The sequence below is a fragment of the Musa acuminata genome, chromosome BXJ1-5 (genome assembly GCF_036884655.1).
Source record: "Musa acuminata AAA Group cultivar baxijiao chromosome BXJ1-5, Cavendish_Baxijiao_AAA, whole genome shotgun sequence".
Taxonomy (NCBI): domain Eukaryota; kingdom Viridiplantae; phylum Streptophyta; class Magnoliopsida; order Zingiberales; family Musaceae; genus Musa; species Musa acuminata.
The window spans coordinates 11,048,375-11,062,956 of record NC_088331.1 but is presented as its reverse complement, the minus strand read 5'-3'; the positions used below and the strand labels follow the sequence as shown (position 1 = coordinate 11,062,956).

Below are 14,582 nucleotides of genomic sequence, written 5' to 3'. Positions count from 1 at the left end.
CGACGAAAGGGTTGCTTAGCAATTATGTCGATGATTGGTACGATGATATACTCAGTATCAAATTACGGGGACCTACATTTTTCTACCGCCACTAGATACATTCATCGAGAGCTCGACAACCGCTTGCTTGTCAGCCTTCTAGAGCTTTCCTTCCCCGTTGACAATAACTACGGTGAATAAAACTCCTCTTTCGATGAGCTTCGCATCTCCCACTTTTCATGCCCATGTCAAAAACTAATACGATAATGGAGGGAATGGTAGGAGCTTTGATAACCCTAATTTCGAGTTGAGCGATTCACCCAACGGCCAATGCTGAGATGATCGCCACCATTTGTGTCAACGATAATGCAGTTGCCGAATGATGAAAGTGCAGTCAATGCAAATGTTGAGTAGCCTTTTCGCTGCTTGGCAATTGTGTCGATGCCAACGCATATGCAAAGCGATGAAAGAGCTATTCAATAATTGTGTCGATATTGATGCGAATGCAGAGCGATCCTCACCTCTTGATGTCGCTCTCCTCATCCACAACAACCACTCGCAACCCTTAGTGGTATCGTCATTCGTCACCACCAATTGAAATATTAAAATTATATTTTTATCCTTTATTTTTATATTTTCGTTGATAAAACTCAGAATAAATGAATTTAAATATTTCACTTCGTAATTATAAGGATGTCAATATAATTTTTAAAATATAAAATTAGGATACTAATAATTATATAAGATTAACTATATAGGATAATATGTAATTAATCCATATTAGAAAGGACGGAATACTTGACTGTCAGCCCCATCCAGAGATACAAGTCAGCATATTCATAAATTTTGTTTTTGGAGAGTTAAGCAGATTCATAAATTTTGTTTTTGGAGACTATAACTGTACAAAATGCAATCCATATCTTGGAACATAATTGTATAGATCATACAGCCATACTAACAAAAAATAACAAGATTAATTTGACTAAATTGCCAACCATAGCATTAAAAAGTAAAGTTGCTGAAAGCTTGTTCTTTTCGTTGTGAGGTCACCATAAAAGCATAAGAATCGGGAAAAAACTAAAAATAAACAGAACAGAGACAAGAAAACCCCAAGATTTACATATCTATGAGCAGGGGCTAGACCACAACTGTACCAATTGCTATTGATACAAGAGACAATTGACAACCTATTTTCAAGTTGAACAACAAAAACATGCAATTCCAGATTGTTTAGTTTTTAGTACAAATCATGACATTTAGAAGTAAAGCAATCCGTCATTATAAGTTCCACCGTCCACGTGGCATGAAAATGGCTAAAATATATTACTACTATACAAACAGTTGCTCAAAGGATAATTCCAATATGGTTAGTTTGAGAGAAACCCATATGAAAGCTATATTGACTACATTACATGCTTCGACTATAATAAAAAAGTAAGAGCATTTGCATTCCATAAAATAACTCTGTAGCATGTAAAATTGACATCTTCTTCGGTTACTTGATTTGTCTGCTGATCTTACAAGTTCTACCTTTTCTTCATTGAATCTTCAATCAGTCCAACACAAAAATGGTAAAGCCACAACTGACAGACCCATCTTGACTAAGGATGGCCAAGACAACCTCCTTTGACCAAAATATCATGTGTCGCCTCCACTGGATGGCCCTCTGCATTTTGCTACCTCCAACTGTCGACCATCGAATCATCCGAGCTTGTCATGCCTTCCCTCCAATGGGGAGGCGTAACATAACTGGAATCCCCTCACGAAGAGTCACTAGGTGTTGTCGGCAAGGAAGAGTTACTGACACGAAACTGTTGGAGGGTTGCAAATGAATCCCTCATAGCAGACATGGCTTCGAAGAAGCGGGTACATGATGCTAGGACAGCAGGAATAGGATGCAGCATTTCCTTCAAAAACAGTGACAAAATCTCAACCACCATAACAATGGGCCAAAAAAACGGAGGACAATTTTCAAAAAGCAGAATGTGGTTAATACAACATGGCACCCAGCATAAGTTAAAACCTAAATGTATGATCAACCTAATAATTAATTTAAATTTCACATAAGAGTCCTTGTATCATCCAAAACTTGATGAAATATAGAAGACTCTTTAAGATAATTTGGTCAAGATATGCACCTCTAAATTTGTCCAAAACAATGACATCCGGGTGAAACATCCATGCCACCCAGTCTAACATGGCATTGGGCCTTTGGATTGCTTTGCTGCTTGATTTTGCTCATACCATATGATAAGTATTGATCCAACCAGGGACTGGTATCCAAACACCTGATTTGGGACTAACACAACAAACAGGGCCCAAACCAATCAAAGCTGCCTGTTTCAACCAATTTAGATTGAAGTACAAGGTTTAAGTTGTCATTTCCCAGCTACATCTCTTGGCTCTTCTGATATGTTCACTTCCATTGGTCCAAACAGAAAATTGGATCTGACATAATTAGACATCAAGAGACTCCTTACAAGAAATTAAAATGAATAATTCAATTTAAGGGCAGGCATATAAATTAGATCCAATCATGTATGCTGCAGAATTTCTGGAAATTGCATAAATATAAATGTGTGAACAAAAATTAATATATGCTGAGATACACCTTGCATTCAGTAAGTAAGCCGATGTTTAAGTGATATGAAAAACCTTTCCATATAATTGAACACAAAATAACATAAAATTAATTCTGAATGCCAATCACTGTAGTGTACACAAAATAACACATTTAACATACCCCCCAAACTCTAGGTGATTCTTTGAAATTCTGGCACCACTGGAAATCAGCAACTGCTGCTGTCAGAGCTCCATAATCACTAGCAGCCTTCAACAATAATTCTGAGAATTGTTTCTGGACTATATGCAAGGATTAGGAACTTTTAATGATTTAAGATGGCTACAAATCAATCTTTCATAAAAAAGATCCCTACTTTAGCATTTTAGGTTGTGGATTTTAGAACAATGATGCCATCAAAACAAGTGGTCTTATTGTGGCACACAAAATAATGCATTAGGTATATTTGATCTCAATGAAGTCAGATCCGTGATATCAGCTTGTTAAAAAGAAAAGAGATGACAGGCAGCAAGCAAATGCCAACATGTTAACCTGGTACATTCACATACATGCTTTTCTGTGTCATGCTGATCATGGTCGAAGAAAAATTTTCATGCATGGAGCATAAGTGTATATTAGTATATCAAAGTGAAGAAAGAAAAAGGAAAAAGATATCAGGGCATGTCAACAATAACCTCACAAAGATACCTCACAGAAGTATTAGATGCCCCAAACCACTTGAACTAAATGGCCGACTTGGGTGGTGCACACATCTAATCATAATGTTCATGTGCTTATAAGTATTATTCATGATACTGTTTGTTAATGTCAAAATAAAACTAAGTCCAATTGCACAACTACTCAAAAATTTAACCATGATGTAGACATAGTAGACCTAGTTACTTTCTCAATAATTGCTATATGTGTAGAATTTTTATTAGGCACAAGAGAATGAGTTCACCATGAAGTCAAAATGTATAATGTCAGAAGCAAACATAATTAGGGCCTATGTGCACGTACAACACTGTCCAAAATGACAACTTGATTGTAAATATTCCTGTATAGTAAGATTTTCACCTGATATTCAGCTTCCACAGGAATTCAGTCTAAAGAATATGGTTGCTGCAATCTAGCAATGATCCAATCCTGAGCAAATAAAGTGCTATCATCAAATGAGGTACAGTCTGAATACATATGTCAAACATATATTAAAAACATGCTCGTCAGATGATTAGGATAAACATGATAGGGTGGTGGCCATCAGCTTAAGCAAGTCAAGACAAATCCTCAAATTTCCCAACCATGGTAATCTCTCAAGTGGTAAGAGCAAATGGAAAAATAGGGAGACAACAGGCTCTGCAAAATTTATCTTGTACTTATCCTTCTTTTTAAAATAAAGACTGACATAAAACATTGCGACCGAACTGTACATAAAAATTGGGTGTACATCTTTCACTGAGACTGAGATTTTATAATACATCTACAGTCAACAAACTCAAACATCAGGAAAGGATGGTCACCTTCCAGAAGTTTGCAGCTGGTGATAAAAAATTCCAACAATAAGCAGACAGAAACCAGAAACTGTAAGAAAAAACACAGGCAAAGACCTCACGTAAAACAAAGGTGAAAATAACAAAAATCAAGTGCAGAAAAGATATGCAGCTCTGTTGGGATCTATTTGAAAAGATGAAACATCTGCACATGTGATTCTATGTAGCAAGGTTCGCAATACCGTATCGTACCGGCATTTCGACCTGGGCTCGGTATCGGTACGATACGGTATATCGAGTGGTACACCCATGTGTGCCGAGTACTACAGTGCTACAATGCTACAGTGTCCGTACCGGACGGTACAGTTCAGTACGGCAGACCTAGTAATTAGAATCAAGAAATAAGTTTAAGTTTATAATTTTTTTCCAGCGTCATACCTTGTTCTGAATGACATCTTTCAAAACAGCAGTAATTCTGGCCAAAGACTTGCATTTCTTTTCCATTTCACTAACATGGGTTAGATGAGCAACATTCTTATCATCCAAAAGAAATAAAAGTATAAAAAAGAATAACTTGATGAATAATTGTGAATGGACTCAAAATATAAGCAATAAACGAAGACAAATTAATCATATCACATGTTTATCATATAAAGGAAGAAAATATGTATTGATAAATTTCTTTGTTTCTGGTAAATATTTATTATAATGTTCACTCAAATATTAACTTCCAAACTTCCAATAACAACCATTACAGGGATTTAAATGGGACCAGAAATACTACAGGAGAGGCTAAAGTCAGAGACATGGCATGTGTAGGTAACACCATGGAAATAGCACATTATGGCTGAGTATACCTTAACATAATGGACCTATGTCAGCATTGGCCCAGATGTGCATGCCAATTCATGGAAAATTTAATGAACGAATTACATATGAAGTCGAAAACAGAAGAGCTGATGGAATCAAGAAAAATTAAGGGCAAAGAGAAGATTTACAACCTGGACGGGAGGTATAGGGACGCCAAGATCGGACGCGATGGCGAGGGCTTCGGCCATGCCACCGAGCCGCCTGGGGAGCTTCTTCCCCGCGCCTCCCGTGTCGCTCGACACCGATATTTCCGCCTGGCCCAGATTCCGATCCCCGGAGATCAAAGGGAAGGGGAGCCGGGAAGCAATACGAGATTTGGGAGATGGGAAGCACAAGCGAAACATTTGAATTGGTTCGGACAACTAGAGCACGTCTGTAAACGGATCGGATCCTATTTCAGTCCATGCGCTATCCAATTCCTAGTCAGATCGGATCCTATATTGATCCGTGATCTGATCCACATCATATCATCACGTCTCCGCCCCGGTCCAGTCAATTCCAGCGGTCCGGTTGGAAGATTCGACCAAGAACCGGTTCGATTCATTCATTCTCTCTCTCTCTCTCTCTCACACACACACACACACACACACATATATATATATATATATATATATATATATATATATATATATATATATATATATATAGTGTTTCTAAATAATTATTAAATTAAGAGGTGCATCCAAATTGAAGAAACTATCAAAAATGATAAATGTAATATTTATCTACCAAGTTAATGGACTGGCATTTGATCCAGATATTTACATATTACCTATATGCATATTTTTAAAATATTCAAATTCTCTATACACATCACTTCCATGGATAAACTTAAAATAACCATTATTAATCATGATTATCATAAGTTCAAAATAATTTTGAAATGTTTCAATACTAATCATGTTTTATTTATGAATTTAGAACAAATTTTATTTTTTTAAGTATTTATGATAATTGTTATAACTTTCCCCTGTTATTTGATATTTTATTATTCAAAGTTCAATTTTGAGGAAAGCATTCTATATCAAATTATTATTTTATGAGATCATATGATATTTTTTAACAATATTAATGTAAATTATGGTTTTTGAGCTAGATTTTTTTAAGTAAAATATTTAGGTATATTTGATCAATTATTCAATGAGATAAAGAGTTTAATAAAAATATTATTTTTATTAAATAAAAATAAAATAATTAAAATAATAATGATGTCAAGAGTCATGTGATTATCGGATAAAGAAATTACTGAACTTATTGAAATTGAACAAATCTCAGCTCGTGCGATAAGGTGTTGGGTTATTCCGTAGGTCATTGAGCTGATCCCATGTTAGCTCTAAGACGTTAGTCTCTGACTAGAAAACGCTTAGTCTAGGTAATTAGGTAATTATATCGAAGCACATAATTGGTTGAAGCCTTTCAAGCTAGTCCTTGTTGATTTACATGAGATTTTACATTGGATTCCACGAGCCCCATCATTTTTTTTCCACAAGGGATTGTGATATCTTTTCTAAGGGATTGTGATATCTTTTCTACGGGATTGTGGGTCTATTCATTAGCTCGTATTTGATTCATCAACCTACTAGTTCTTTTTATGAATCACTAATAGGAGAATTTGTGTAATATTTTCAAAGGAGTTGCAAATGATAAAAAATTATAAGATAATTGATAGACAAATATAAAATTTATAAATATGAGTGTTAGATAATTAAAAAATAACATATACAAAAAAGTTTATGTTGTTAATGAAACTATTAGAAAACATAAAAATATAAATATTTTTATTCATGAATAATTATGTATAATGATCATAATCGTTTAAAATAATTTGAACGTGTGTTTAAGAGACTTTCGGATGCAAAGTGAATTATATTTAATGGTGTAAGAAAAGATAGAATTTTTTTTTAAAAAAAAACTTTATTAAAAATTATAAATAATAATTTAAATATTTTTAACTTAACTATATATATATATATATTTCAATTGTTGCAAGAGACAAAATCTCAACTTATGATTTTTAATAAAAATATATATTCAGAGTAATAAATGCTAATTACAAATTTTGTAGGAATATACATGTAAAATACTTGTCCGATGACAAAACTTTCATACACTATTATTCTATTATTGGTGTTATTAGATTTTTCTATTATTGCAACATCATGAAAAATTGTGTTCTTTCTTCGGTGTAGCCAATTGCAGGATGTTTCTTCTCTTGTATTACTTTAAGCATCTTTTTGGTCTTGGTTTATGTTCTAATTCATGATCGCCTCACCAAGAAAACCTTCACAATATCCCCATGCCATGGGCTTTGGAACAAGAATGCTGTCTCAGTACTTTGATGGTCACATGAACAAGAAACCATTACCAAAGAATCTGAGACGATTGCCAATGGAAGCACTTGAGATAGCATATTCATTCACGAAAAGAAATAACAATCGAGACTGACCTTCCAGAGAAGGATTAGCACCAACAAAGAAAATAAGTATACTCTTCTCCTCTGCGAATTGACTCCCAACTCCATTTTGAATCTGTTTACGACGACAATCAGTGAGTAGAGGCCATACAAATTCACAAGCTTTCCCTTCACACTTGCATCCCTCGACAAAAATTCTATCAGCCATACTATGTGTGACTGAACCAATCTTGTTTGTTTGGTACTCCCGAATCCTGAAAATGCTGATCAAGTTAATGGATGCAGACGCTCCTTTATGTAGTCGAGAAGGGTGAAGGAACCCATGGAAGCAATCCTCCGAGGAATCCTTGGTGATTTGACATAGGAGAGCTTATTCCAACTCATTGCACTGTCTGCCTCAAGAACTCTGGCTCATTGTATCGAGGAGGAACCTGATGAATCACATACTCAAACTCAACTGTGAACCAGGCAAAGCTGACGCTTTTATTGAAGGGACAGTTAGGAAGGCGAAGCTCCTAATGGCAGCATCCATGTCTCTATCTCCCTAACCAGCATCACTCGGGAGGATCGACGATCTTACTGCGGATTCTTTTGAGCTCCTGTACCAGCTCCCTGGCGTCTGGCCGGTCATCCTTGTCCCCTGCCACGCACCTGAATGCCAACTCCACCACCGCCTCTACCATCGCCATTACCTCTTTACCCTCATGCAGCAGGACGGGATCTACGACCTGGTGCAGCGCCCCTACATGGATCTTCGACACCACCATGTCAACCAGCGCCATCTCGCTCCTGTCCCTGCTCACATCCACGGCCTTCATCCCTGTCACGAGCTCCAGCAGCACCACTCCGAAGCTATACACATCGCTCTTCTCGGTGAGACGGAACGACCGGTGGTACTCCGGGTCGAGGTACCCGGGCGTGCCCTGTGGCCCCGTGCAGCAGACGTACTCGGACGAGGAGCCCAGGGACGACGAAGGGTCCGGCAGCGTGAGCAGCCTGGAGAGGCCGAAGTCGCCGACTTTGACCCTCATGTCCCTCTCGACGAAGATGTTCGACGAGGTGATGTCGCGGTGGACGACGGGCGGCTTGAGGCCGAAATGGAGGTACTCGAGGGCGGCGGCGGTCTGGATGGCAATGTCGAGGCGGACGGCCCAGGGGAGGACTTGGGGCTTGCTGTAGGAGCTGCGGGAGCCGTGCAGGTGGTCGGCGAGGGTGCCGTTGGGGACGTAGTCGTAGACGAGGAGGAGGCCGCGGGGGTCGCAGCAGTAGCCGTGGAGGCGGACGAGGTTGGGGTGGCGGAGGGATGAAAGGATGAGGATCTCGTTGCAGAAGGACTTCGTCGCCGCCGCGGCTGGGTGGTGGCGATGGAGACGCTTCACTGCAGCGACGCGACCATCATCGAGGTGGGCGAGGTAAACGGATCCGAACCCGCCATCGCCGATCTTGCGGCGCGGGTCGAACCCGCCGGTGGAGGCGCGGAGCTGTTCGTATGTGTAGATCGGGGGATGGAGGTGGTGCCGGAGAAGGAAAGCGGTCATGGAGTCGGAGCCAGGGTCGCTCCCGCGCCGGCGGCGACGAAGGGAGACGACAGCAGCCCAAAGGGAGAGGAAGACAAGAAGGACGCAGGCGGTGGCGAAGAGGGTTGTGGTGAGGAGGAGGAGGCGGCGGGAGGCGGCCGAGTCGTTACGGGGGAGATGATCGGAGGAGGGAAAGCACAGGAAGGGTTTGCCAGATGCCGAGTCGTTGAAGCCGCAGGCGCCCCCGGCGGTGCGGTTGCAGAAGGAGCATTTGGCAAAGTAGGGGTCGGTGGAGGAGTCCCACTCGACGTGAAAGCCGCGGCGGAGGAAGGCCGTGATGGCGGCGGCGACGTCTTCGTCCCGTTGGCAGGCTGCGGCAGGGAAGGGGGAGAGGGAGGAAGCCGTGCGGCCATCGGCGCAAGAGTGAAAAAGGAGGTTGGGCTCGGAGAGGAGACGGTTCTGCCAGGAGGTGCGACGGCAGGCTGCGCCGGCGGCAGACGTTGGGGGGCGGCAGTGGCGCAGAGCGGCGAGGTGGGGGCAGACATCGGGGGAGGGGCGGAAGGGAGAGCCGGAGAGGTCTATGGCGGCGTGGGGAAGGGAGGGGCAGGCGGTGACGGAGGAGTTGGAGGGATGGAGGAGGGGGGAAAGGAGGAGGGATGAGGGACGGGAGATGCCGAGGAGGACGAAGGTGGTGGATTTGATGGAGAGGGTGGAGTGGGGGGTGGAGCAGTTGACTCGGAAGGAGGGGTGGCCGCAGCCCGGTGTGGAGCCGAAGGGGAAAGAGTGCGGCGGCGACCCGAACGGGGGACAAGGCTCCCCTCCACTCGAGGAGGGAGGAGGAGGGGAGCAGGCCGGGCGAGGCCGTCCATCAGCAGCCTCGGCAGCAGCCGCGAAGGAGAAGATGGCGGCGATGAGGCACAGGAGAAGAGGAGGAGGAGGAAGGGGCGGCGGCGGCGGCATGACGGGATCTCACTCAGAGGGGAGAGAGAGAGAGAGAGGGAACGTGGTGGGAAGCACAAACAGCGTTTTAAGTGGGGAAAAAGAACGGAGAAAGCAGAGGACAGAAGCCAACGGAGTCACGTGAAGGTTTTGTGACCTACGGAGATGGGGGAGTATTAAAGGCTGCTACTGTTCGACCGATGAGATTAAGGGCACCTGGGGTCCACCGAGCTACGACAGGACGTTGGTGGGGACGTCCGCAGGGTGTCACTGCGTCTGTGACGGAGCTAGTGCTGGAGTAATATAAGTAACGTGGCGCGACGCTCAAATCTGCGTCTTCCCACGTCTCCGTCGGAAGAATATTGTTACACGTACCCACAACTTCTACCTCGGAGTCTCACCAGCGTGAAACTTCTGGACGCCAGTGGGCACGTCATCGCGCAGTGTCGATATGGGTCGAACTCGGATCGAGGGATCTTGCTGTTAACGGATCGGATCATTCTGTGTGCGAGTGACTCGATCCGATCCGAATAGCTTGCTTCCAATATCTTACTGTCCCACGTCCACTGTGATTGGACAAGGTCGTGGACCCGTGGATGGGCACCACATTTCCCCGTCATCTCCGCCAACGGCAAGGAAGACAGGTCAACCGACACCAGGTTAATTCGGACCTGGCCCATCAGGAGGTAATATGATCCGAATCCGATACATTGCTTTTATATATATTTCTCTACGATGCAAATATTTAATTTCTAATTGATGTTAGTATCTCTCAAAAAAATCACAACAATAAGAAATCTAAGGACAACCAACATATTTGTCTTTTATATATTTTTAATATATAAATTAACAATTGAGAAGCATAATTCTGTGATCATTAATGAGTTATGAGATGAGTCAAATCATTGAACTATATTTGTGAGCTTACCGTTGTTGACCGTCGTTCTCAAGTCAACATCTGAAATAACACCGCTATTGAAGTCATGTTATCATCTTCGTAAGCTAAGCAATATATACGACCCAATTTAATATGGAGCTTCGAACTTGTTCGGTGAACATACTTTAAGCTGGGAAGAGAGATACCTGCGTGTCACGCAAGGATGGAAGCTCAAGATCCGGCAGACTAATCTAAAAGCCACAGCAAATTGTCCTCCGACACATCCACCATCAGCCAGTCAATAGGATCCATTCATTAGTCAAACTTGCAGTCTTCAAGAAACAAGACGCACATGCCGGTGCCATGAAGAAGACGGCACATCCCGTTAACCCCACGTTCCTTTGGGGGCAATCGAAGGGATTTGCATTTGATTTGGATATAATTAATGATCTTAAACTGCTATTGATTTATAATCTGGATTAAGGAACATACACTAAAAATTGCATTTTTACAAGCACTTCATCCACAAGTCGGAGAAGCCAAAGATAAAGGGATGTCTCGATTGTTTTCCTGCTTATAATTTTCTTATCAAACACTCTTAACACTGTGTTGCCGCAATCTTCTCTCTCTCTCTCTCTCTCTCTCTCTAACAATATTTATTGTCATTCTCTCTACTTTATCTACTTTTGCTTTTCTTAATCGTCCTGAATTTTTCTCTCATCATCATTCTTTACTGTGATACTCGACATCATATGCTATTGATTTATTTTCCTATCACCCAAAAACAAAAATAGTTTTATCTTCTGATCATCTAATTTTTAAAATTAAATAAAATTTCATCATTTATGCGTATGATATTTTATTGAGTCCTCAAGAAATTGCAGAAAAAATTCGCATCCTATGAAGATTTCATGGTTTCTTGAAGCAACAGAAATCGCCTGGAAAAAGGTTACCCAATCCCTCTGTTTTCACTGGTGCCTGCTGCAGACAACCAGGAAGAACAGGAGCACAGTGACATGCAGGTGGTGATTCTTGCTTGAAACAACAGGGTCTTGATGTTACACTACGTGTCAACCTCACGCCGGACAGTGATGTCTCATGAGCTCAGATTTCTCCAAGCAGCTGGGACACACACAAATCTGGATCCATCTGTATCTGATATGAAGACTAAAGCTTACGAACGACAGTTCAGTGTGCGGTAATCTTGAAGCCACTGCAAACACCATAAAAAGATTGCCAAACAAGATCCATCGGGATGACTGGAGATCGAGTTCTGTCGAAGCATACACCTGCAGCCAGTGTTCGGTAAGTGTAGATTTCAGAGATCGTGTAGCATTGTTTTCGTCCTACACCATTATGCTGTGTGGAGAATGATGCATGGCGAGCTTTAATCCGCATGTCTCTGCACGACGTCAAAGCGTTTTACGGTGCTTCATCTCGGTCCTCACGAGCATCGGGATCGTTAGTGGCAGGGGAGGCGGGCTCGGAGGCTTCGATGTTCCACAGAAAAGGGTCCACGTCGTGTATGTCGCACATAAAGGAGTCCAGGGTGTTGAACAAGAAGAAGGTGGGGTCGTCGTCGGCCGTGTTGTGCCCCAGCGGGTGTCCGGCCGCCAAGAAGTCGTCTAAGGAGCACCTAAACATGAAGTGGTTCCACACGGGGAACGGCAGCCACTCGTCGCGGGAGGCTTCGATGACCTCGACCGTCCGCGGGCTGACCGCATAGTCGTCTCTGGAGAGGCGCTGCAAGGAGTACCAGGTCAACGAAGCAGAGAGGCACCAGCCGAAGCAGCTCCTGAAGCGGATTCGTTGCTGGTTTCCGGCGTTGGTGATGACCTCGATGGTCCACCGGGCGCCGATCGAGGAGCCGTCTAAGCGCAGACGCAGCTGGTCGCCCTCCGCCACCAGGTAACTGTTGGTGTGGAAGCTCCGTATGTGGTAGGCAGTCGCCGTCCGGAACGTCTGGACTAATCGGTCTGTAAACAAGAATCGATCGAGGGAAAGCTCTTCCGACACCAAGAAACAGAGCTCAAGAGGCGAAGGAACTCACGAGGAAAAACGGCCATGAACACCTCCAGATAATTGTGGACCTCGTACAAGGGTGGCAGCTCCTCATCGAGAGGCATCAACAACCTGGTGTGGCAATTGCGGGCGCACACGTATATGTCCTCGATCCCTATTTCCTTCTTCAATCTCCTGATGAGCTCAGAAGTGCTGGTTCCGGTGAACGTCAAGTTTTGAGCATACGCCTCATTCAAAACGCCACGATCATCTGCGACGACGTAGGTGATTTCCCGATCCATCACCTGTGAGTTGAGAACAGAAAAGCAGGTAGGTGACCGTGGGCAGCAAGAAGATTCCACGATTAGCTTTGCTTCGAAAAGATTCATAAGCTTGGGAAAGAATGCAGTCCAAGAACCATCAAGATCAGCAAGAATAGACCGATGATCATCCAACAGACCTCGTATCTGGAATAGGATGACGAGGTAGGAAGAGCGGGAGCAGCGCCATGGATCACCGCGGAGGGGACCAGCGATGCCGTGGCCGAGGAGGCAGCAGCTGCATTGGTGGGTGAGGAGAGTGTGGCTGCCATGGTGGAGGAGGAAGCCTCTGCAACGCCTGTGAGGAATCGGGTGGGAACGTTGGAACGATAGGACGGTCCCGCTGGCGCGAAGGACGAGGAGGGTCCGGCTGCCATGGAAGAGGGCGCCGGTGCTGCTGCTTGGGGCGGCGGCAGGAGTGGCGGGTGCTCCGCCTCGAGGATTTCAACGTCCCAGTAAAACGGGGCCCGGGATCTCTGCCACGACGGCGTGCGGAGCGTCACGGACGCGCGCCACGGCAGGTGGTGGTCCTGCGCCCGGAGATAATCGGCGTCGTTGCACCTGAGAAGGACGTGAGGGCCGACAGCGAGGGGCTGCCAATCGCCGCGGACGCCGACGCGATCGGGGAGGTGCTGGGAGACCGTATTGTTGTCGGCGGCGAGGTAGCGATTCCACGAGCTCCGGAAGCGGAGCCGCTGCTCGTTAGCGATGATCTCGACGGTCCACCGGGCGCCATCCGAGAAGCCATCGTGGTCCATCCCCACGCGAGTCGTGTCTTCCTTCGCCACGAGATACTTCTGGTAGAAGCTCCGCAGGCGGATTACTCTCGCCCCCGCAAAGAAATCCATGGCCGACTCCTGCAAGCAAGAAACCATAAGGTGTTCGATCCCAAGAACCCAAGACTATTATGCTTGCTTACCTCAATTCCAAGTGGCGGAGGAGAGAGAAAGAAATAAGGAAGGGAAGAATAGCTTGGTGAGAGGAGGAAGTTTAATGGGTTTCACTATACATAATATAAAATATATATATTGTGGGTTTGATTTCATTTCACACTGCTAATTTTCTTGGTCTCAAAATTGGATATAAATCGTATAGCCTATGCTGCAATTTGACATACTTAAAAGAGAGAGAAAAAGATTGGCGGGAACGGCCAACTGAAACCACCTTAAATATCCTATACGTTCCCCTCTCTCTTTCTCTGAAGCCATTCTTACTTGTGATGGGGATATAAAGAGGAATAATATTTGTATATGAATAAATACTAGAAGACCATAATACGTAGCGGAATAAAATAGAAACATAATCAAACAGAACATCAAGATATACGTGGAAAATCCATAGCAACAACCACAAGAGAATAACTGTGATACAAGGATCACGTCACTACCCACAATATCTAAAACCTCCCCAAGTAATCACAGCAAGAGTCTACTGTAGATTTGATCTAACCTGAGATGAGAACACTGCTAGATGATTAAGAACAGTATCTCTGCGTTGTCCTTGTCTTTTTCCCTTTCTTTCTCTTGTTTTTCTGTCTTGTTCTTCTCTCTTTGTTGCTACGAGGATGTCAACGTTGCTGCCCACGTTGCTGCTGTTAGGATCGAGAGCACTAAGAG

At 43.6% G+C, this 14,582-nt stretch overlaps 1 protein-coding gene and 1 long non-coding RNA gene across 4 annotated transcripts; both read right to left on the bottom strand.

Annotated features, from left to right (window-relative positions):
* Positions 1-1,289: 1,289 nt before the first annotated feature.
* LOC135674983 (uncharacterized) lies at positions 1,290-5,227 on the bottom strand. Of its 3 annotated transcripts, XR_010513787.1 has the most exons (5): positions 5,031-5,227; positions 3,617-3,685; positions 2,723-2,841; positions 2,118-2,427; positions 1,290-1,886 (listed from the first exon to the last, which is right to left on the bottom strand). It is a non-coding gene; the product is annotated as an uncharacterized LOC135674983 (long non-coding RNA). The 3 variants fall into 3 exon arrangements; XR_010513786.1 differs by lacking the exon at positions 2,118-2,427; XR_010513788.1 differs by lacking the exon at positions 2,118-2,427 and having other exon boundaries at positions 2,723-2,836.
* A 2,046-nt stretch (positions 5,228-7,273) lies between these two features.
* LOC135673787 (LEAF RUST 10 DISEASE-RESISTANCE LOCUS RECEPTOR-LIKE PROTEIN KINASE-like 1.5) lies at positions 7,274-9,895 on the bottom strand. The gene has a single exon (XM_065183092.1). The coding sequence runs from the start codon at positions 9,787-9,789 to the stop codon at positions 7,867-7,869; it is 1,923 nt and encodes a 640-aa protein (XP_065039164.1). The 5' UTR covers positions 9,790-9,895; the 3' UTR covers positions 7,274-7,866.
* Positions 9,896-14,582: the final 4,687 nt, after the last annotated feature.

Bases quoted from the DNA above. Each gene is read 5' to 3' on its own strand.
- LOC135673787 (XM_065183092.1), bottom strand. From the start codon at position 9,789: ATGCCGCCGCCGCCGCCCCTTCCTCCTCCTCCTCTTCTCCTGTGCCTC.